Below are 22,366 nucleotides of genomic sequence, written 5' to 3' on the forward strand. Positions count from 1 at the left end.
ACCACAGCAGAGATAATCTGAAACACAAGTCAATCCATCCCCAAAACCTACTTCTTTTTAAGCCTAAATATTTCCTTAATGGAATAATATTCAAAACGTAATACTTATTGGAAAACAAAAAAATAAGACCTCATCTTATTGTGGATAAAAGCTAAATTTAGATTTTGACAGAGAACGTGGACAAGAGTGGATTGAACTGTGTACAGTCAGAGATGTTGTTGCTGCCAGCAGCATCTAGCTGTGATCGGAGGAATGACAGCTCCACTCAGCTCTGTGTGGTGATTGATACTTGATTCTTTTTAACGCAATAAAAACAGACAGAAAGTCACAGCAAGGAGTTCATTTTCAGCTCAAGTATAAAATAGTAACAGAGGTTTCAAAACAGTTTTAAAAAACGCCCTCGTTTACATGGGGGAGGAGTCCTCCTGGAGATTTTTTTCAAAAAGGGGAGAGCGTATCTTTGATCTAAGGTGTGGGCACTTTAAAGACTGTCCGTAACTTCCTCTTCTCTCGGTCGGTTTCAAGGCCCCCCCGTCCAACTACAAAGCTGTGCTTGAACAAACGTAAAATAATACACCACGCGCAAGAAGCGTCTCACTAGAACGCCAGAAACTGAAAACATTCCCCTGTCCACGTGACAATTATTGAAAATATCGATTTCATGCATGTTGGAAACATTTACAATCGTAATGAAACAAAAATTAAAAAGCTCATAAACGTATTGTGATGTCACAACAACATTTTCCCCCAAATTAAACTTGTAACCCCGATGCACGTGCAGCGATATGCAGTCGCGAGCCTCACGTCCTGCATTGTGGCTTTAAGAACGGGGCTTCCTTGAAACCGTCGAGTTCCATGTTAACATGGTCAAATTGATGAACTTATTCAACGTAACAACTTTTTATCAATAACTTTTTTTAGACCGCTTTTAACTATTTGCATTTTAGAGCAGTTTTACTCCGGTGTGGTGTTTTGCTTTGCACGCTTGTGCGCCGTTCGGAGCGTTTCTTAAGTTTTACGCTCAGTATGCGCGTTTGCAGACAGGGAGTGGCGAAATATAAATACTTTTTTTCCTTTTTTTTAAACCGTAACACCTCGAACTAATTTTTTATACGGCATTTAACGTCCTTGCCCTCAAGTGACGGATCTAATGGACCATTCGCCGTCGATAATCACGCAAGTCACCAGAGACGAGGAGGAAAATGCGACTTGTCGTGAGGACGGTGAGTTTGGACAAAGTTTTTCTGAACTTTTTTCAGCTGCGCATGACTATATTCACAGCGAGGCGAGAGACACTGGCGCTTTTTAGGGACGCCACGGTGTCACAAACGATAACTGTGGCCACGTAAACGAGTTCTGACAATTCCTACTCTCTATAATGTCCTTGAATAGCAGAGTTTTAAACAGTTTGACTGTCCTTTAAGTACGTTTAAACCCGGTTGCCTTCTAGGTAGGCCAGAGCTGCCCTGGAAGCCGCCGAGGAGCTTTAAAACGTCCAAAAAAAGAGGACACGAACTATGATTTTAAACGAGTCTGTGGAGGTAAAGAATAAAAAAAAGTCACTGAACTGGCAGAGTTTTTGTGTGTTAAATGCATAGTGTGAGTAAAACAACCGAGATAATAGGGTCCTATCAAAGGGGGCGGGGTCACTTTGACAGTTCACTGTTATTGTTTTGGACTCTTGTGTTTATCTGCTTCACTTTATCTGATCCAGATAGAGGTCCCAAGAAGGTGTTTTTTAACAATATGAACACATAATGATACTAAAATGGAAATTTTAAAGGCCCAGGAACGTGTATTGTGACTATGGGGGACTGTAAAGCACGGCCATAACTAGTTAAGATAAGTGTTCTTATCAGTAGTAAGAAACTTCTCTCATTTAAGAGCTCACAAGCACATAACAGGGATACCCAAAGGACAATTCCACTTACTTAGTACATGTGAAATGGATCTGCGCTCTCACAGGCGTCAGTCGTCTTGGAACCAAGCCTCAAAACGGTGGTGGAAATCAAGATATACAATCTCATTCATGCTGAAATTTGAAGTGTTCCCACACAAGACTAATAAGTTCTAGGTGTAGCCTATTAAATATTCATCCCATCCCCATAAAACGTTCCCTTTTTTACCCCACGTTAGCTTTAGAAAAATAAAGTTGGTCTGTTCTCAGTGATGACAGCCCTAACCTAAAGGTTCATTTATCTGCTTTGTTTTCTTCCTACGCTAAAATACAAATACAGGTTAAACTTGCTCTTATTACTTCCCTTCAACAAGGTCCTGGCTTCAGAATGACGGTTAGCTGCTGGTTGCAGCTACTGGTGGTTAAAATGCAGACGCAGCAATGTGCATCTTTACAGTATTAAACATATTTGTAGGATTTAACAACTTTATTTACTTCAAACTCAGTCATTAAGTAGTTGTAAATTGGAAAAATGCATACCATGGCAGTTGTCATGGTCTTTTTGTAGTCAATATAGTCTGGTCTTAAGTGAATAGGTCGCTCCTGTTGAGGCGTTGCCAGACCTGCTAAATATTTCCATTAAATAGATTGTGTTAGTGTCAGCTTTTTATGAAACCATGTCTGTGACTCCAATCATGCTAGAATGAAAGAAGAGGATGTAAGATGAGTCTGACAGCTGGAGGACTGGATTTGGAATCCAATGTTTTTATCACGCCACCCAGTGATGGGATTTGCTGCTCCTCATGCTATATGACATTTCCCTTATCAATAAAGCGTGTGGGGAAATAAATCCATCCAGCTTTTGTGCATCACTGTGCAGTGTTTCAGCTGTCGCCTCCACATGTGTGAGTCCAGTCAGAAGGTGGCAGCACTGTCCAGCTTACAAGTACAAGCCAACTCCAGCCGGCTCTCGGATTACTTCCTCCTGGCCAAGAGGTCATGAGGCCGAAACATGGCTGCTATTCAGAAAGTGAGGTGCCATGAAAAATAAGAAAAATGGGGGGGAGCTGTCTTTAGCCCTTCTGTAGTTTCACAAGCTGCTGCAGCCAAATAGCCACCACAATATCAACCATTCACTTTAGGACACTTTAGATTAATTCTGTTTGGTGGCATGTTCATCTAACATCACTTCTCATTCTAATATGCAGTTTTATGGCCATGATTATGCCGGTATTACTATGTAGTTTGGAATATTTTCAATTATCATTTTCTGCACCTTCAAGCCACATTTCCTGTTGACTTCAGCACAGCAGCTTCAGCTAGAGTAACAGCAGCAGTAGTTATATTTTTGTTTTGTTGATGTTGAACATGAGACGGACTGCAAAGGGAAGATTTTCAGATTCAAAAATGTTCTAACCCTGACCCAGCTTGGCCAGCGTGAACCCTCCATACCGTTTGCTCTACAGGGGTGTGAAGCGAGTTGTCAGATTGTAGCAGAATATCAGGTGTCAGAGTGGTGGAAAGTCAGCCACGGGAGGCGTAGTTCTTTCTGTGTCTGGATTCGAAATAGAAGGCAGCCGTGTACAGGGACAGCATACCCAGACCCTGAACGGGTCCCAGATAATCAACTAAGTGGGCTGAAACATGCTGATGTGGCGAGAGATCGTTGCTGCTCCTCGGATATGCTATAACCTCATTATCAGTGTCTGAGCCCCTCGAGCAGAGAGGTGTGAGGAATGCTGCAGGACAGTTTGCTTCTTCTTACCCATATCGGCTTCCTAATTGTACACTTGGGCCAGCAGAAACGGCGAGCAAAAAAGTGCGGCTGATGAATCGAGCTACAGTCACATTAATGGGATTAACTATAAATGGGAAAAATAATATTTGCTGTGCTGTGAAAGAAGTTACTTGCCAGAACTCAGAGCTGGCTGCGGTTGTTTCTGTTCAACACGGCTAACCTAGGTTTGTAATCTACCCAGCGCTCTTAAAAAATCTTGTCTATGATCTGTGAGTAGCTCCTAAATACCAGCCGAGTGCCAGCGTTTTAAATGTTGTCCCAGTTCCAGCATACCATGGTGGCGACCCACCTGCAGATCAGGATCCAACCCTGCAACATAGGGCTGCTCGGAGAAATGAACTGCGTGACACCATTTTAGAGCAAAATAAGCCGCCGACATGAATTGACACAATATTGTCTTCAATATGCATCATGTGAGCCCTTTTTTTTTATTATTATCTATGAGATATCTGCATACATGATATCTGTAAGACTTTATATCCAGTGCAGTTTCATAGCTTTTGTAGTGTTTTTAGCTTGTTGCATCCCATTGTGTTGAGGAAACGGATACACCCATGTCAAGCTCCCACTTTTATTTTTAGCCAAGCTAGTGGCGGGGCTCTAGGGAAGGCAGTGTTGTTGTTCAGTCCACCGCCTTGATCCAGTCTGAAATATCTGGTACACACCAGGATGAAGTGTAACAACATTTGTGATCCCTTAAATCTGTTGAATGAAATAAAATGAAATCCCCAATACTTTGGTTTCTGACCAAATATCTGAAACCTAATGACAATCCTTTTAAAAATACTTTTTTTTGTGTGCTAACAAACTAAACTAAGGGGGATCAAATCGCCCATTATCTGATTAATGGACAACCCACTCAATCACCTTAGCAGACAGCATGACTGACAACTGATTGTAACTGTAAATAGGATAAAATGTACTTCGAATTACACCATGATACTAGTAAAAGACACTTATTATTTTTTTTGTTGTGAAAATGAATCTCCACCAGCCCTTTCCATGTGTCAGTCCCTCTCTACTCTGCAACTACAGGCCCATACATAGGAGAGGAATACATTTAAAGATAAATATGGGTAGATGTCAGGTAGGCCTAGTTAGTTGTCCCTTCTTTCAGCAGTTTTAAACAGCTGACCCCTGTTATTTAATCAACACGCACTCGAATGGCTGCTGTGCTACAACTTCCAACTGAGAACGTGACTCAAAAAAGTTTATGCTTACCCTGGTTTAATTAAAAAAAAAAAAAGGTTAAACAATTTCAACTTTCACCATTAAAGCTTGGCACTTCTCTGATCACTTGCAAATATTTCCCATTTAGCTTCCCTTTATTTATTTGGTTCTCACGCGAATGACTTTTGAGTTCTAGATATCAAAAGGTTTTGTTCCTCTGACTTCTTTTATTTCACTGATCACCTCGACATTATCTATCGGAGCATTATCTATCTTTAATTACATGCTATTAATGTAAATGAAACCAGTTAGGATGTGGTTTGTAATTTGCGACCCGTCTTATTTTTGGCCCTTATGTCATTCTCTCTGGAGCCAGTGCCATCTGTGCAGCCTGGGATTCTATTTATCTTGACATTTGCAATGTAGACATGATCATTAAGAAGCTTAAGGAATGACATGATGTTGCAGTGTGTGCTATACGGTGTCAGCGGTTCAGTGTAGTTCATTTTAAATGCATGCACTGGAGCATATATGTGCAGGAAACACATAGATAAGCCATTTTCCTGCTTTAGTCTTGTAGGTAACACCACAAGGTTTTTTGTTTGTGACCCTTTACGGCCCGCTGGGAGAATGAAGCATTATTTACTGTATTTGTACATATCATCATTAACCGCTGTGAGCAGCTGCTCTTGGCAGGCTATTTTAGGCACTCCGATGTGTAATATCAGAAGAGGTAATGCTCCGAGCAGCGTGATGTTTTTTAACACTGCAGGCTTCACCTGCCCAGTCCCTTCACACGTGTTGCATACAGACCTCTCATCTCGGGACCAGAGAGAGGTATGTCCCGACAAGCATGCCCGAGCCATAATGACAGCTCTCCAGTGGAGACGTTCACTTTCAGCCTCAGTTGAATGAAGTAGTCAACAGGACAAAGTCATAGTGAATAACACCTTTGAAGTAGGTCAGACTTGTTCGGGGGATTAAGCTGGGCTGAAAATAAATGACAATAAAGGCTCTATTAAAAAATATATACTGTATATATTTATCTGTGGCATTTTCTTTTGTGTTTTTTTTTTTTTTTTTTTTTTTTTTGATCACTGTATAATAACTTTTGATTAATATTGTACTTGGTCAATGTGTTTTTTTTAGGTTTTGTGTTTTGTCTTTAAATTTCCCACTTTATACTTCTGGGATTGTTATAATATATATATATATATGTATAAAATATGTAGTCATGAAAATAGCTGGCGTTATGAAAAATAATACTGAGAAGACTTCTAATGTACATTTTTTTTTTTAATATACATCAGGAGCAAGTTGAGAACAATTTAAATGCTTCCTTTAAATAATTCATTTCTGATTTCCAACATTCCCATGTTAGAGGATGTGTTTCAGTCATCCCGGCAGTTACCATTTGTTGTCTGCTCCAAAAAGTAGCCGTTGCCCATCTGTGCTACTTTGCATTATTACACATTAGCACCCAAAGCTAGTTGACAGGTCCATGATATACCCCACACTGAGGCAACAGATGTAGTCCGGTCTAAGCGGCATGCTAATGCCTTAGCTGACAGCTCTGACTGCTCATCAAGGCTCAGCTAATTTGTCATTTTTTTTCTTTTTTTGAAAACTCTCTCATCACTCTTACACCAGTTGTTGGGATGTATTTGCTACCACCTGTGTGTGCCAATAGTGGTTTGTGATGTTAAGGTAGATAAAAATGCAAATTGGCTTCATCACAATTATTAATATTGTTGAATTTCCCACTGTCATTTGTTTGCGTTTGTAGTGCGTTTTGTAAAAACACAAGCAGAGCTCAAACCATATTCATTAAAGGGGAATAACGTGCATTTTCAAAATTCTCAAGTGTTATTCTAAGGTTCTTAGACAGTCCACAGATATTAATTAACATGAACAACTCTCTCCCAAATCCAAAAACTAGAGTGCTAAAACTCTAAATTGTGAAGTCTTCAAATATAAAGTATGGAACTGCTCTATAGACAATGAATTAGGAAAGATGTTAAGAAAGAAAGGGAAAGCACAGAGGGGGAATGTTCAGGATAAAGGTAGGTTTTCTGTTTCAGAACTGAGAACACAACAAAAGAGTAAAGCTCATTTGGGTAAAAAAAATAAAACGTTCTGTGGCTCCAGAAAATCTGTCTCTCATTAATTTGTCTTTGGAGCGTTCATAACATCTTTGCAATGTTTAATGTTGTTTCTCCTGTAAGAAACTGAAATAAGATTTGTAAAATTTGGAAATCTGTTGTTTAAAAAAAAAAAATAAGTCTTGGCTGTCATCAATGCAAATATAGAGGACCTTTGATAACAGCTTTTAATTAGATTTCGCTTCATGGTGGCATTAATTCTGCACTAGTCTGTTAGTTTGAATAGTAAGGATCTCCCCTTGCTGACCCCTATCATAACACTTGTAACAGTGTATAGAGTGTGTTTATTGCTCTCAGTTATTCTTATTGTCATTCCTGATATACAGTACAATAAAGAGAAAATGGTTGTCAGCAAAACATCAGACTTTTGATAGATTCATTATCACATCGATAACAAACATCATTTCTTAAAGACCAATGCAGCAAATAACCTGTTACCTATTCTTCCATATTATCAATGTTAATCAATGTGTTATCTATTCAAGCAAATTCTTGGTATTGGAACAACAAAATATACACTGTAAATGAAACGTGTCCAGGATGTCTTCACCTGACTATTTCTGGGGCTGAAATGTACACCTACACTTTGTTATGCAATGCAGTTTAACCTTTTGCTGCACATCTAGAATAACCATAGTCAAGCAGTACACAACATGACAGAGAGCTCAGTAGTTTCACAATGTCAGAGCAGCCAGAGTGATGCACTTATGCAGATATAATGCCGATACTGAGGTCACGAGTCCTGGCCATACTATTTCTCAGTCACTGACGAAATTAAACTGGAATAACACAGATAAAGAACAATACAGTTAAAAAAAATGAATGACATCCAGAGAGGATGTTGATGAGCAGTTTGACTTATTTCCACTGCTGTAGCTGATGTTACACACTTAAGAATAACCTTAATCAGCTCCACTTAAGTGGAATCTATGCATGTCTGTCATGTTGGTACAGCACAAGCATTACCCTTTATGCTTCTCCTTTGTCTCGCTCTGATCCAGGTGCCAACGAAGTTTCCCCGTCAAAGAAGCCTCGCAGCAGAGGCCTTCTCCACAGCCTCTTCTGCTGCCTCTGTAGCAAGGAATCAGAGTCACTTCCGCTAAAAAACAATGCCCCCCTCTTAGTAGAAGAAAATGGAAGTCTGTCAAAAGTAAGTTCATCTCTCAACATCCACCTCTCTCTCTCTCTCTCTCTCTCTTGTCTGTGATATCAACTTTCCCTCACACTTATATTCTTTGAGCAGCATGTGGTCGGCGTCATTGACCAGCCGGGCGATACGTCAACACATGTTTTCTTGGCTTCAAGCTTTTGGTGTTTACAAAAAGCACGTCTAGTGTGCTGAGATGTCGTACAGGCAGCTTTGAAAAGCACTCCCGTGTTCAGACATCTATCAAGATGGATGGGGGCGTCACATGAAGGATGAAAAAGATGTAAATATTACAGAGGTCTGACTGGAAGATCGCCACTGGAGATGTGCCACGAGCAAGATAGACTCATCATCAGGATGCTTCAGATCATTTGGTCTCCGTGTGAAAACCTTTCCCGGAATAACGTACTCAAAAACAGAATGATTAACCACTATCACGTTATCTTACATTTTTGGACAATTGACAATGCCCCCTGTGATTTTACTGAGCATATTCTTAGAAAATATCATGACTTTTGGCATGGTCTGCAGATCAAGTGGTCAAGACCTTAGCAGGTATCAGTTTCAGATTTATGCCTTAGTTCAGCCTTTTTATAGAGATTTGATATTCCAGAAGTTATTTGTCACGTCTTTCCAAGGACCCAAAATAAATTGCTTGGTCTCTGGCAAAAGGGGAGGGAGGGCCGAGTCAAGTGCTATGCTCAGTTTTGGTTGTGACAAACTGTCATATCAATATGTATGCTGCTCCTGTTGCTGTTACTCTCCCTGAGGGCTCCGGTCTCAGTGACTCCCCCCACCAGCTGTGTGAATATCCACTCTGAATGGGCCCTCCAGTAATCTGCCAGTCATTTGGACTTGGACTCTTGAATGATCCGGATCCAATGCAGGGAGTAAAGACTTTGAACAAACATAATCCAGACTGAGGAATCGTTTCCTGATGTATTTGGAAAACTCCGAGCAGAGTAAAGTCTCCGGGGAAGGGGATTCATCTACTGAGGTCATGCTTGCTGAGCAATTCCAGGTTCCCAGTTTAACAGAAGTTGTGGATTTAACAAGCCCTTCAAAGGGAAGTGCTGAACTTGGCATGCAAGTCCTCGTGGAATATACGGAGCAGACTGTTGTCAGCAGTGAAATGGACCCTTCTATTCTTTGTCTGGATCTTTGCAACATGGGTAGAGTTGAGACTGAATCTTGCACATATTGCAATGGACACTGTGAGAACTTTGAGCAATACCCAGAAAGTGATGGATTTTTCGAATCCGACCAGATCCTTGATCAGTGTGAGACTTCGGGGTTAAGCCAGCCATTTGACAAATGTGCTCAACAATGCGGGTGCTTTAAACCTTGCGAGTCTTCTCAGCACTGCGCTAATCATAGATTAGCCTCCAAATGTAGTTCTTGCTGTGAACACTGTGCAGGACACCTCCGGTTATTTCAGCAATGTAAGCCCTCTAATCAACAGTTTGAGTCTTTTGACTTTGAGCCAGCTTTAGTGGCAGTGAACTGTGACAGTTTTGGGCAGTGTGAAATGTCTGATTTCATACCTGAATGCACAGACCACCTCGGGTTACCACAACAATACGAACCCGTTGATCAGCGGAACGAGTGCTCTGACTCTGAGCCAGACACATGGACAGAGGACTCTGAGCAATGTGAAATTACCGGTTTCACACCTAATATCTCTGACTCAGTGGACTTATCGGACTGCGGCACTGAACTTTGTGAGTATGATGAATGCACCAATGATGACGATGAAGAGAGCTGTCCACCTGAAGGAGAGGATGAGCAAAATGATACAGAGTCTATTGAAGACGAGTCCAGCGTATTGTCAGAGGATGTGAACTCCTCACATTTGGACCGGCCTGTTAGCGTTGATTTTGATGACCGTGAAGATGTTCCCTTGGCAAGTGAATGCTGTGAGACGCACCAGCTCGCTGAGGAAAACGCGACACAAGCCACTGTGCTGAACATGTCCACTGATGACTGTGAGATTTGTGGAACCGGTTACTCTGACACAAGCGAAGAGTATGAGGAAGAATGTGCTACTTCAGAGCAGTGTTCTGACAAAACCTCGGCGTTTGGGACCGAAGAAGATGGTTCTTCAGATTGCTCTTCTGTTGAAACCAAATCCTTTAAGAGTTGTCCTGAAGGCAGCATTCCTTCAGATCACTGCTCTGATTCGTCCGGGGAATCCGAAAAAGAAGCTCAGGAGGATTCTAGTGATGAGCAGACGCAGTGGGAATCTTTTGAAGATGACGAAGACCTACAGCAAAGCGATACCAGCGGTAGCGAGGAGGGTAAAAATAAAACACCCACCGATGATGCTGTTGTTGAGGATTTCTTTGATCTATTCGACAGCTCTGACTATTATGGACACGCGCTGGCACAAAAGCAACGTTACATCTCCTGCTTCGAAGGGGGAGATATCCATGACCGTCTGCATCTTGAAAAAGTTCAATCCGAGGCACAGACACTTGCCAAAAATGCCTACGATTTTGAAGAAATCAATGAGGAAGTTCACGTCCAGGCAACCGATACATGTTTCGATGCTCTGGAAGAAGCATGCGAAGATACTTACGAGGAAGATACAAGTCATACGGATGATGCCTATTTTGTGTCTTGTGAGTCGGAGGAAACCCCTGAAGACTGGATTGAAGAATCGGAATCAAGTCAAGTAGGGGATGTAGTGGATGAAAATGAATCAGAATTAGCTACAGAAGAAGATGAGGACACTGTGTTTGACGAACCAGTTTCTGAAATCAGTGATGAAGAAGAAGGTGAGGTCTGCCTGTCCTCTGGTAACGAGGAAAGTATGAGTGCGCCATGTGCAGAGGACATCTCTGTTGAGGGTGATGCTTACGAAGATGAAGCCTTTGCCGCTCAGAACAATGATTCTCTTCGGGGCAATACCTCTACCATTAGTCGTTTACAGACAGCTGTCACTGAGCTTGAAGAAAAAGCATTTAACGCATGTTCCGAACTGGAGCCATATTGGTCACTTGTAGATCATGAAGAAAATGGAGAAATGTGTGAGCCAGGTGTTGAGGAATACTATGCTTATCAGATAAAAAGCATTCAGTCATCTGTTAAACAAGTCCTGAATGGATTTACAATGGAAGAACGATCATACGATCAGATGATCCACAGGGATGCTTCAAGGAATGAAGGAGAAGATGCTCTTTCATCCCTGAAAGAGACTGAGTTACAAGAACATGGGGTCCGCCCAGAGGAGTGCAAATCAGTCCGATTTGGAATTACCGAAGTGATCGAACTGAGTGAGAATTTTGCCGACTGCGCCGTTGTGGAAAAAGCATCCGACGAACAAGCTCAAGAATCCGACAGTGACAGTGGATTCAGTGAAATGTCAGGAGGAATTAATCCTACTTTAGATATTATTCACAGTGTTGTCTCACAACTTACAAAAAAGGAGGGAAGGGACGCACCAACGTTGGACAGAAGGACCGAGGGAAACGAGGCCTCCGGAGAAAGCACGGATTCAGAAGAGGAGCAGAGTGACGACGAGTCCTCTGAGCCTTGTGAATGCGATTACTGCGTTCCACCAATCGAGGAGGTATATTATATGTCTTTGCACCTTTTGCTATGAGGTATTGCAGCAAATAAAATTGAGGTTCACAGAGCTCCTTTACGTTATCCCAGAATCAAGGCGAATCTGTCGTCAGGACTGTTGGTCTATTTTTAAATCATAAAGACTGTTTGGCCAACTGTGCCAGTGAATAAGTTACAAGAGATCTCAGCTTGGCAGCCTGTGTGAAACACTATTATCCTCCCGTGGCAGTTCACTCTGCCCAGACAAACACATGCATCAGTGTTACAGGCAGCCAGTAAGGTCAAGCCAGCTTGTTTTTAGCATCAGAATCCCATAACAAACACCGATCTATGACCACTCGTTGAAGGACGAGCGACAGTATGGTGATATTTACATCCTCCATCAGTGTGGCAGCAGCTGTAGCATCCAAAGGTTCCTGTAACCCGTCACACAAACACCACAACACAATTCAGTGTCTTAAGTGACAAGAAACACACAATGAGTCCTACTGGAAAAATTGAGATGGTAATTTCTTGTATTTAAAGTAATTACTTGTAAATTGCAGCTGTTGATCAGATTGTGGGCTTGAAGGCTTACTGGAAATTGTAATTGGGGTTAGATCTTAACGCACTTTTTGTCTTCAGGTTCCAGCTAAACCGCTGCTCCCACGGCTGAAATCAAATGATGCAGGGAAGATCTGTGTGGTCATTGATTTGGATGAAACACTAGTGCATAGTTCATTTAAGGTAAGTTGGGCTGTGTGACCTACTTTCCCTCATATGTATACTGCAGTGTTATTGTACTCAAGATGGGTCTCAAGACCACTTTATGCAGGTCTCGATCTCAGACTAAGAGGTCTTTACTTCAAGACCGATTAAGACCACAACTGTGGGGATGTCAATAAATGAGTTTTGTATCATCTGATTTATTAATTAGTTCATTACTGTGTTTGCTTATAAAAGTCTTACCTGACTCAAAAAGTATATACTGGGAATGTAGCTCTTCAGATCATTTGATTGTATGTTCCTCATTCTATTGTAAGTGTTTTATGCAGTGTGGGCCATGAACTTCTCTGGTCTTAGTCTTGACTTGGTCCCGCCCTGCCTTGGTCTTGGTTTTGTCTTGGTCTCTATACACTCTGGTCTTGGTCATGACTTTGTCTCGGTTAAGGTGGTCTTGATTACAACAAGGGTGTATCGTTTGCTCTACGGCAGTGTTTCCCAAGCTTTTCTTCTGGGGACCCACATTTTAAAGATAACAAACCATAGCGACCCGATTTTACTGTAGGCCTTAGCTCAACTGTCAGAAGAGCAACTTTTTTTTATAAATGAGCTATCCTGACCATTTTTTACTGCCACTTTCCACATCACCTTATAATATTATGAATAGGTAAACCAGCAATTTTGAAGAGATATGCGTTCGATAAATGACAACTTTGTTTTATGCATGCGTTATTGAAAACATAGAAACATGTTAAATAGTTTATAAATGTATGCAGGCAGAGTTAACAGACTATCTCATTCTTTTTATTTCCTCTCATAGGTCAAACAAACAGAATGTATGATAGCCTTACGTATTAGATTCTATGTTATAAGTAGAACAATACAAACAATCAGGCTCCTTCATGTGGCTCAAAGCGGACTACGGATATAAATGTTGGATACAAGACTATGGAAGAAATTCTGCACATTTATTTTGCAACCCTAATAAAGTCTCCTGAGACCAACCCGTGGGTCCTGACCCAGTCTTTGGTAATGACTGCTCTACAATGAATTTTGAAAGACATTACTTCAAAAGAGATAAACAAAGGATCAGCTTATCCAAAACATAATTGAAACCATTTCGTAATGCCACTATGTGTAGACTATCCATATAGTTATGGCACCATTTAAATTGTGTATAACCTTAGTTTATGGTAAAGTTAAAGAGCACTGCTGAAAATATTTGCAGTTAATGCTGATTTTTTTCTGTCCAAACTGGGTTTGAAGGTTTTCTCACGATTTAAAAAAATACTTCCCAGGTACAAATCTTATTCTCAAAGGAAAATGGGATTCCTGGTCATACACGCAGATAATTACCATAAATTGTAAAAGCATGACTATTTTTACAGAGCTGACCTGAGCTTTTTACTGCATGGAGTTTTTGGGTCACAGTTTGGTAACGTGGTAACCAGAAGAGATTCCAGGCAGTTAGTCCTCCCGCAAAAGAAAAAAATCAGCATGTAATTCACGATAAAACCATCATTTTTTTTTTACAGTTTTCGTTCAGAATAAATAAGCGAGTTTTGATGTTTTAATTAGTCATCTTACAGAACCAGGATAGCTGTTTCCCCTGTCTTTGTCTAAAGATAAGCGACTGCTGGCTACTGCTTTATAGTTATTTATAATATTTTCATACAACTGTTGAACTATTCCTTTAAGTATTATTTACCAAGGTGTTGAGATGTTGCACTACACAAGCTTGTCTGCAATCAATTCAATTAAATACAATGGGCTTTATTGGCATGACATTTGAGCTGTGTTGTCAAAATTTAAATCATGATCACTGCGTCAGTCACTGCAGTACAATGAAACTCATTAAGGTACCACATCTCACTGAGCTTACTGTGGTACTGCACCTACAGTGCTGACAGCCAATTGGTTATAAACCAAAAACAGTTTTTCGCTTTGAGTTTATGCACTCATTATCATTCCAGGATTATGGTCCTAATGCCAAAAGTAGTTTTTGCACTGGACTCATTTGTAAAAAATAGTTCTCACTTTAACCGTATCTGAATAATTATGTTGAATCTAGTGAGTAACATGATTTCTGAAGGTGATTCTGTCTTTTTAATTTTAGGTAATCTGCTGGCAGTTTGAATGCTGCCATCCAAATGCCATTAACTTTCACTTTATTGAGGTGATAGACGGTGTCTCGACTACTAAATTTAAAATAATTTGCTTTCTCATTTAGAAGATACAGTCACTTTCAAAATCTACATTTTTTTATTGAAATTTTACAGAATAACTAAACTAAGTTAAGTCTTCCTCCACTTAATGGCTTCGATAACCTTTTTTTTAAATACTCTTGGTCATTAATTACTTGTCATCCCGTATTAAAAAATAGCAAGGAGCCTCTTTGATTGAGTAGCTGCTGTTGGACTTACATGTTGACTGTCAAAGCAAACAATCTACTTGCCAAGGCAAAAATAGCTATAGGATTTGCACTACATCATTTTTTATATCTTTAGGAGGTACATTACTTATTTTTATCGTAACGGACCGAGCTCATGTGCCACCTAAACATTAACCATTTATTTTATAAGTGCTCTGGTTTCACGATGCAGTCGCCACCTGCACCCTAAAAGAAGAGTAATTAAATCAGATTTACAAGAATCACAAGTAAATTGCAAACGAAACGCAATACTAACGAATCTTTTTTATAGAAATGCTGATGTGCTTAACGGAAAAATATAGAATTACACACCTCTTTAAATATAATCTCTGCAAGTCGATTAATATACTGCGAGTGAGGATGCTTTAAAATAACAAACTGAGTTTTACAATTAACTGTCTTTCTTGGTATCAGTTTGATGCCTTTTAAGGTAGCGTTCAGTGAACAAAGTAGTCAATGCCAAAAGTCAAGGCTCCTGTGTCACGACAAATTATGTAATGAATACCATGTGGTGTTTAGTCCTTCTCAGGTCACAGACCTTCCCTAAAGGATGTCACTAGATATTGCCACTAGCTATGTGTAAACAGGGTCAGACTCTGTGAACTCCATGTCTAACACAAGGTGGATAATAAAAGTCATTATTACTCTGACACACATACTAAAAATAGTGTAAAGTAACACAGTTTTGGAGTTGGTCGTAACTTAAAGGCAGATGATAGCCAGTGTGCTGTGTGACTGCAGTGTCACTCTTTTAGAGTCTGAAATATTTAATTTTATATTAAATGGAAGACTGGATTAAAGGAAACATGCGTTGTAGTCAAGCATTAATATTGCCCTTAAGTCATCCAGACTTATTCAAACCCTGCATGGTTCTGTAGCAGGTCAGTCTGACCACCACTTTTTTAAAAGGTGACCCAGTTTACTTTGTTGGGTTTAAGATTAGTTTACACAGTAAATACTCCATTTCTTTAAGGGTTAGATGCTGTCAATTTGCCAGTTTTGTCAAGATGATAAAGAATCATAAACTAATTTATTTTAGTACTGCTTTTTTATGGACTGGCTAAAATGATATTGTATAATAGAAGATTTTAGATTTATGAGTGATTGAAATAAAATGTACCTTTTCAATCCTTGGTTATAGAGACACTAATTAAACAAATCATAGACAGGTATAGGATACATGCAATTAGATAATAATTGAACTGACTGAAATAACTGACAGTTTTGCAATTATATTTGTAGTAGCCTTTAAATATTTAGGTTAAGATAACGGGTATATATGTTATTTAAAGTAGGATCAGAGTTGAAGATTTTTTGAATGGTAAATATAATAAAACATTATTTGTCCTGAGATGAGTGGGGACGAGAGTTGAAAAAAAAATTAAATAAAAAAAAAACGCAAAAGAGAGTGGTTGCTAAGCTAGCTCAAGCACACATTGCACTCGCGCTACACAATACCAGCTCACTGTGGAAAGATGGAGAACTCTGGCAGCAGCTTGTTTGCAAGGCAGAGAGAGCTACACATTTCTGTCTGACAAAAAAAGAGAACAAAATAAATTGATTAACTAATAATTAGCTAATTATTCAAATGCAAAACAGTTAAACCAAAGAGTGCAGGACAGAACATACACCAGCATGCAACCTTTGGGAAAAATGCTGCGCATTAGTTCAAACTTCATTCTTTATGATTGATGTTAAACTTGTCCTGTCTAACATGCATTACCTCATAGTGTAATTTAGGCCCTGGTGTAATGCCTTATATAGAACGTGCTTGGGGTGATACTAACATTTGAGAAGCATATTTCAGATGTGAGAACTGCCTAAATAAACCAGATATTTAATGACCCTTATCACTTTCTGTAGCGCCCATATTTCAATGATGTAAGCGACGAGGGTCATATTATTTACAGTATTGTGTGATTTAAGAGACGCTAAGGTGGCGTCTTCATGTCTGTTTGACACATCCTTTCAGATTTGTTGCTATCACTCACATCAAGAGTAATGTAAGGCCAGAGAAGGCTGGCAAAATCAGTAATCTCTTTTAAATCACTTCTTAAAACACATTTTTACAGAATGGTTTTTATGTGATGTCGTCGCTTTAATGTTTCATTTTATTATTGGTTTTACTGTCTTATCTTATTTTCATATACTATTTTCTGCTTATCTATTTCATCTGATTTTATTCATTTTATTCATTTTATTGATTCACACTTGTTAATTCATTGTATTTCTTAGTTTAGTTTTATCCTATCGATTGTTTTCATTGTTTCATTTATGGTACTGTTTTGTCTTTAACAGCTTCATTTGTCTAAGCTTTCTTTTGTTTTGTTTAATTGTCTTGCTTTTGCTGCCTTGTCTGTCGAAGCACTTTGTAAAGCACTCTGTTTTTAAAGGTGCTATATAAATGAAGTTATTATTATTATTCACTCTATGGAAAAAAGTTAATTTCCTTTGGAGATTAAATGATAAATGTTCTTTTTGTGTGTGTTTTAACAACCCTTCTTTTGTTTTCAACAGCCAGTGAACAATGCTGATTTTATCATTCCAGTGGAAATTGATGGAACAGTTCACCAGGTAGGCACTTGATATGCTGAAACGGTCATTTGCTACACTGTCGTCTCGTGTTGCTTCAGTCACATCATCACAATATTAAAGCATAAAGCAGCCATCATTGAAGTTTCTACAAGCTTGATGGATTTCCTGGTAAAAGCCCCAAAGATTTGTGTAAATCTTTGTGAGAGCAGGATTGATACAAAGCCCCATTTATGTGCACTGAACATTATTGCACTGTATATGGTCCGTACCAATTTAATTGGTTACCAGAACGCCAGTAACCAAATACAATTGTGCTAGACACCATCTGACCTGAACAGTAGGTTGATTTATGAACTCTTACTAGCCCTCAAATACAAAAGTAAGGGAGTAAAATTCAGTAATCCTACATGTTTTTTTATTTGAAACACTGTGCCTCCTGACAGTGCTGTAATTCGCTCTGTTGATGGCTCCAAACAGCAGGTGGCTATTTACGTGGCCTGACGAAATGAGGAGACCCTGGCAGGCTTCTCAGAAATCACTGGCCATCAATCTCACACTGTGGCGCATATTATGTCCCGCTCATTGGTGCTGGGGAATGGCACTGACTATTCCCTGCGGGTGTTCAATGTTGTGCTGGGCCTCCCAGAAGACAGAGGAGCTTTGTTTGTCCAAAGGGCCTGGGTCTGTTTCAAGTAATCCAGGATAGGCTTGTTAAAGTGGGGAAAGCCTATTCAGGATGACTTGGTTCAGAAACAAGGCTGCCAGCATCTTAGCAGAAGAATTTCTAAAGGACTGTTGGGGTGGTTACATACATTTTTCTTGGATTAAATATTACAGCTTTATGTTTTGCGGTTTTTGATGTCATTGTAGCAACATAGAGTTATCAGAATACAAAATGAAAACAATGTTAAAGGTAGCAAAGATTAGAGCTCACAGTGTGTAAAGGGCCATCCACACCAAAAACAATAACGATGACAATAACTACAAATATATCATTTTAACCCTCATCCTACCAAAAAACTGTATTTAACATATAAGACCTACCGATCTCAAGAATACATTACTGTCAGACACAACCACAATAGCCCAATGTTACCTCATGTCTTCTAAAAACACTATTATTTATCTAATTAATGCCATCTGAAGGAAAAAATAAACATGTTATGTTATATCAGGAAAACAGCAGCTCAGGAAATCTGTGATTGCTACATCTGAGTCTGTCCCCTTGACAGAAGGCCCCTTCCACCCTGATAGTGTGTCATACTTTAATTTAGGACCCATGGCAAACATTTGATCTATCTATTTAATTGTATCTATTCAAACTGCATATGCTGTGATCGGTTGCTTTTGACTGGGGCCCCTCAGTACCCCAATACACTGGTTATTTGAAATACACTTATTAAAAGAGAAAGATAAAATAATGATATGAAGTCATTAGGAACAAATTGTTAGATGAAGTCATGAAAAAAAAAAATGGAATTATGGAATAAAATTCCTATGAGATATGACAAAAGTACACTTCTGGGGGTAAAGGCGTCAACTGTGTTCTACAGTGGCAGATGACATCACAAAGAGACTCTCTTTTTGTTTCAACCTCCTCTAGTTTGATAAAACAAACTATGTTTATAAAGTATAAGGACATCGAGGATGCCATCTTTCTTGATAGTATATATAGACTGACCTTAACACCATAAAATGTATATCATTCCTTGCCATCCAATATGACATCTTGATAAAGACAATTCTAATAAACTACCACATGTAAATATATCTGTGTCTTCAGATAATCCGGACACACGAGATAGAAGTAGGATTACTATTTCCTTCCTCATGAGTAGTGTGTGTTCCTTTATTTTCATTAAAAAGTGAAGCATGTCGGGCAACAGTAGTTGTTTTCATTTTCCTACGCCTCTCATATCTCCCCCCAGGTGTATGTGCTAAAGAGACCCCACGTCGATGAATTCCTCAAAAGGATGGGAGAATTGTTCGAGTGTGTCTTGTTCACCGCAAGCTTATCCAAGGTAAGAACGCTGTCCGTATTCTGCAGGGCTGGGGCTTAAAAATGTGCCTTATTATATACTGACTCATTATATAGTGTTGTAGAATCACTGGAAGCCCAGTGTCATTTCTGTGTTTGAATTGTACCGTATGTAACCTTGCACATACACCCTCACACATAAAGATATATTTATGATACCTGTCAGGCGATTGCACGGACATTTTAACCTCTCACATTTACTTCAAACTGTGTTAGCCTCAACTCAACTTTGTGAAGCATTTGGTCAGTTATGGCTCAGTGACTAGTTCACACTTGATTAATTACCTTTTAGTTGCCATGTGTGTTTACAGCAGGTACAGCTGTCGTCTTTCATGTTTTTAAAACCTCCCTCCTAAATGTTGCAGATAGCATTTCTCTCTGCCTGAGATTCATGTTTGTGCATTGAGATGCATCAGGTTGCCCAAAAAACGACTCTAAATGAATGCCAATGTTGCTGTGTGTCTGCTGGTGTATATAGGGAAGTGTTTGCTAATACTGTTTGCTGGTGTAAAAATGAGCTGCTTGCTAAAACTGTCTTCTGGTGTATATAGGGAACTGCTTTTGTTGGTGTAAATAGGGAACTATTTGAAAATATTTGCAAAATATTTGCGAATACTGTTTGCTAATACTGTTTGCTGGTGTTAATAGGGAACTATTTGCTAACACTATTTGTTAATACTGTTTGCTTGTGTAATTAAAGAACTGTTCGCTAAAACTGTTTGCTGGTGTGAATAGGGAACTATTTGTTAATACTGTTTGCTGGTGTAAATAGGGAACTTCTTGTTAATACTGGTTTTCTCCCTGGTTTTCTCCTGCTACTATAGTATGCTGATCCTGTGTCGGACCTGTTGGACAAATGGGGGGCTTTCCGGAGCCGTCTCTTCCGGGAGTCATGTGTCTTCCACAAAGGGAACTACGTTAAAGACTTGAGCCGTTTAGGAAGAGACCTCAACAAGGTCATCATCATCGATAACTCCCCAGCGTCCTACATCTTTCATCCCGACAACGCAGTATGCCATTTATGTTTCTTTCTCTGCGATACACAACATACCTTTTATATTGTTGGCTAAAATCTAAAAGGTCTTCTAATTCCACCATATCTTGCTTCTTTTAACCTCCAGGTTCCTGTAGCGTCCTGGTTTGACGACATGTCAGACACCGAGCTCCTCGATCTTATCCCCTTCTTTGAGAGACTAAGCAAAGTGGATGACATCTATGATTTTCTGCAGCAGCAGAGGACTTCAAGTTAACAGAGGCAGGACACTAGGATGAAAAAAAATCACCAGCAGCTGCCGTCACGGGGCCACGGAGGCTGGTGGGCCACAGGCTCCACGCTGCTTCCATTTACAAGGACCACACTGCAAAAAAAAAAAAAAAAAAAAAAAAAAAAAAAAAGCCTCTTATTTAATCTGGTATTCTTACTATATATTGCATAAAAAAAGTGAAAAGCGATCTTCCAGCAGGGTTCGGTACTTCAGCATTGAAAGTTATCCAATCCAAAATGTTTTTCGTTTCTTTTTTGTAATGCTAGATAAGGACTGAATATCAGATTTAATGACTTCTGTAGATATCTTTTTGCAGTGCAGCTAGTTTTATTGTTGTCGTTATGTGACAGCAGTGACCCATGTAAGTGTGCTGAGAACTTAGGTTGTTGTTCGGTCATTTTCATTTCAGAATAGTATTTGTAATTGTATGTGAAGCTCTCACACATAATTATAACAACTCATTGAAGACTGATCCTTAAACCCCATTAACTTGTATATGTAGTAAAAGACAATCATTAACATTAGAAAATGTCTGTTTAACTGTCTCGAACATGTTGTGGCACATTTCACTAAGAAACAGACATTTTTGGTGCGCACTTCCTGTATGTCTTTGGAAAGCTTCAAACAAATATTGTTTGTGGTAGAAATATTGCTCCAGAAAGACACCATATACTTCAGCATTTGCATTTTTAGATTGGAAAGGAAACCGAAACCGTAATCATGGGAGTCCACTGCCATTAATTGTAGTCTGTAACACCATCTTGTATTCACTACATTACAGATGACTGATAAGGTTTAATCACTAATGTTCTAATGTGTAATAACCCTTTTAGTATGTTGTCTTATACCCAGTCAAGTCACAAAATACCATAATCTTGTTTTTCATTAGTTAACCTCATACTTGTATAGCAACAAACCATTAAAAAAAGCTTTTAGATCTGGATCTTTTGGACTGTTCTGGATTAGCACTAAGAAAACCGGTGAACTGCACACTGATTGGATCTTTCACACAAACTCACCACTGCAGAAAATGGTGAGATAGATTGATTTTGTATATACAGTGAATCAGGATATTAGGCAGTTGTTGCCTTTAATGCTATTTTACCTATTGTTATTATAGTTTTTTTTTAGTTTATTAGGAGTTTTTTGTTCATTTGGTCAACACAGTGTGCGACCCATCAATATTGCATTCTTGTACACGTGTGCAGGAGAAGGCTGTAACCTGCTATGTCAACTTAAAGACGTTTGCTTTGAAAGAACACTTTAATCAGTAAACTTTTCTTTTCGTGCAAGACAATAATTGATTCATTGTACTGCTGTATCAAACTTTAAATACAGTTTCATTGGGGTAACTTGTGTCAGACCTGCTCGAGCCCTGATTTACTTAAACTCACGTCTGGAGCGAGTGTGTATATTTTGTATGTGTGCATGTGGATTTTGGTGTGACTGCGTGAGTTGGAGTTTAAGAATTGAAAAAAAGATACCATTACAATAAGTGAAAAATCATAATCTGTCTTTTAAAATCTTTTTTTACTGTATGCAACAAGAGTATTAACGAAGTGACTCAAGAAAAGAACCCGGTTCAAACTAATTAGTTTTTAAATTGCTGCTGATTGTAAAAACAAAAAAAAGACATCTAGATATATTTTTACCT

General features: G+C 39.2%; 1 protein-coding gene across 1 annotated transcript; it reads left to right on the forward strand.

Moving 5' to 3' along the window:
* The first annotated feature begins 833 nt into the window (after positions 1 to 833).
* Positions 834 to 22,366, forward strand: ctdsp1 (CTD (carboxy-terminal domain, RNA polymerase II, polypeptide A) small phosphatase 1). Its single transcript, XM_054615118.1, has 7 exons — positions 834 to 1,223; positions 8,029 to 8,177; positions 12,366 to 12,467; positions 17,392 to 17,448; positions 19,338 to 19,430; positions 20,272 to 20,457; positions 20,569 to 22,366. Exons 1-7 carry the CDS (start codon positions 1,151 to 1,153, stop codon positions 20,695 to 20,697), a joined length of 789 nt encoding a protein of 262 aa, XP_054471093.1. The 5' UTR covers positions 834 to 1,150; the 3' UTR covers positions 20,698 to 22,366.

This window comes from Anoplopoma fimbria, chromosome 16 (genome assembly GCF_027596085.1).
Source record: "Anoplopoma fimbria isolate UVic2021 breed Golden Eagle Sablefish chromosome 16, Afim_UVic_2022, whole genome shotgun sequence".
In the NCBI taxonomy this organism is placed as follows: Eukaryota; Metazoa; Chordata; class Actinopteri; order Perciformes; family Anoplopomatidae; genus Anoplopoma; species Anoplopoma fimbria.

Excerpts from the sequence above, each read along its gene's own strand:
- ctdsp1 (XM_054615118.1), top strand. The coding sequence starts at position 1,151 with ATGGACCATTCGCCGTCGATAATCACGCAAGTCACCAGAGACGAGGAG. Across the intron at positions 8,178-12,365 it reads AAAATGGAAGTCTGTCAAAA|GTTCCAGCTAAACCGCTGCT; the intron begins GTAAGTTCATCT and ends TTTTGTCTTCAG. Across the intron at positions 20,458-20,568 it reads TCTTTCATCCCGACAACGCA|GTTCCTGTAGCGTCCTGGTT; the intron begins GTATGCCATTTA and ends TTTAACCTCCAG.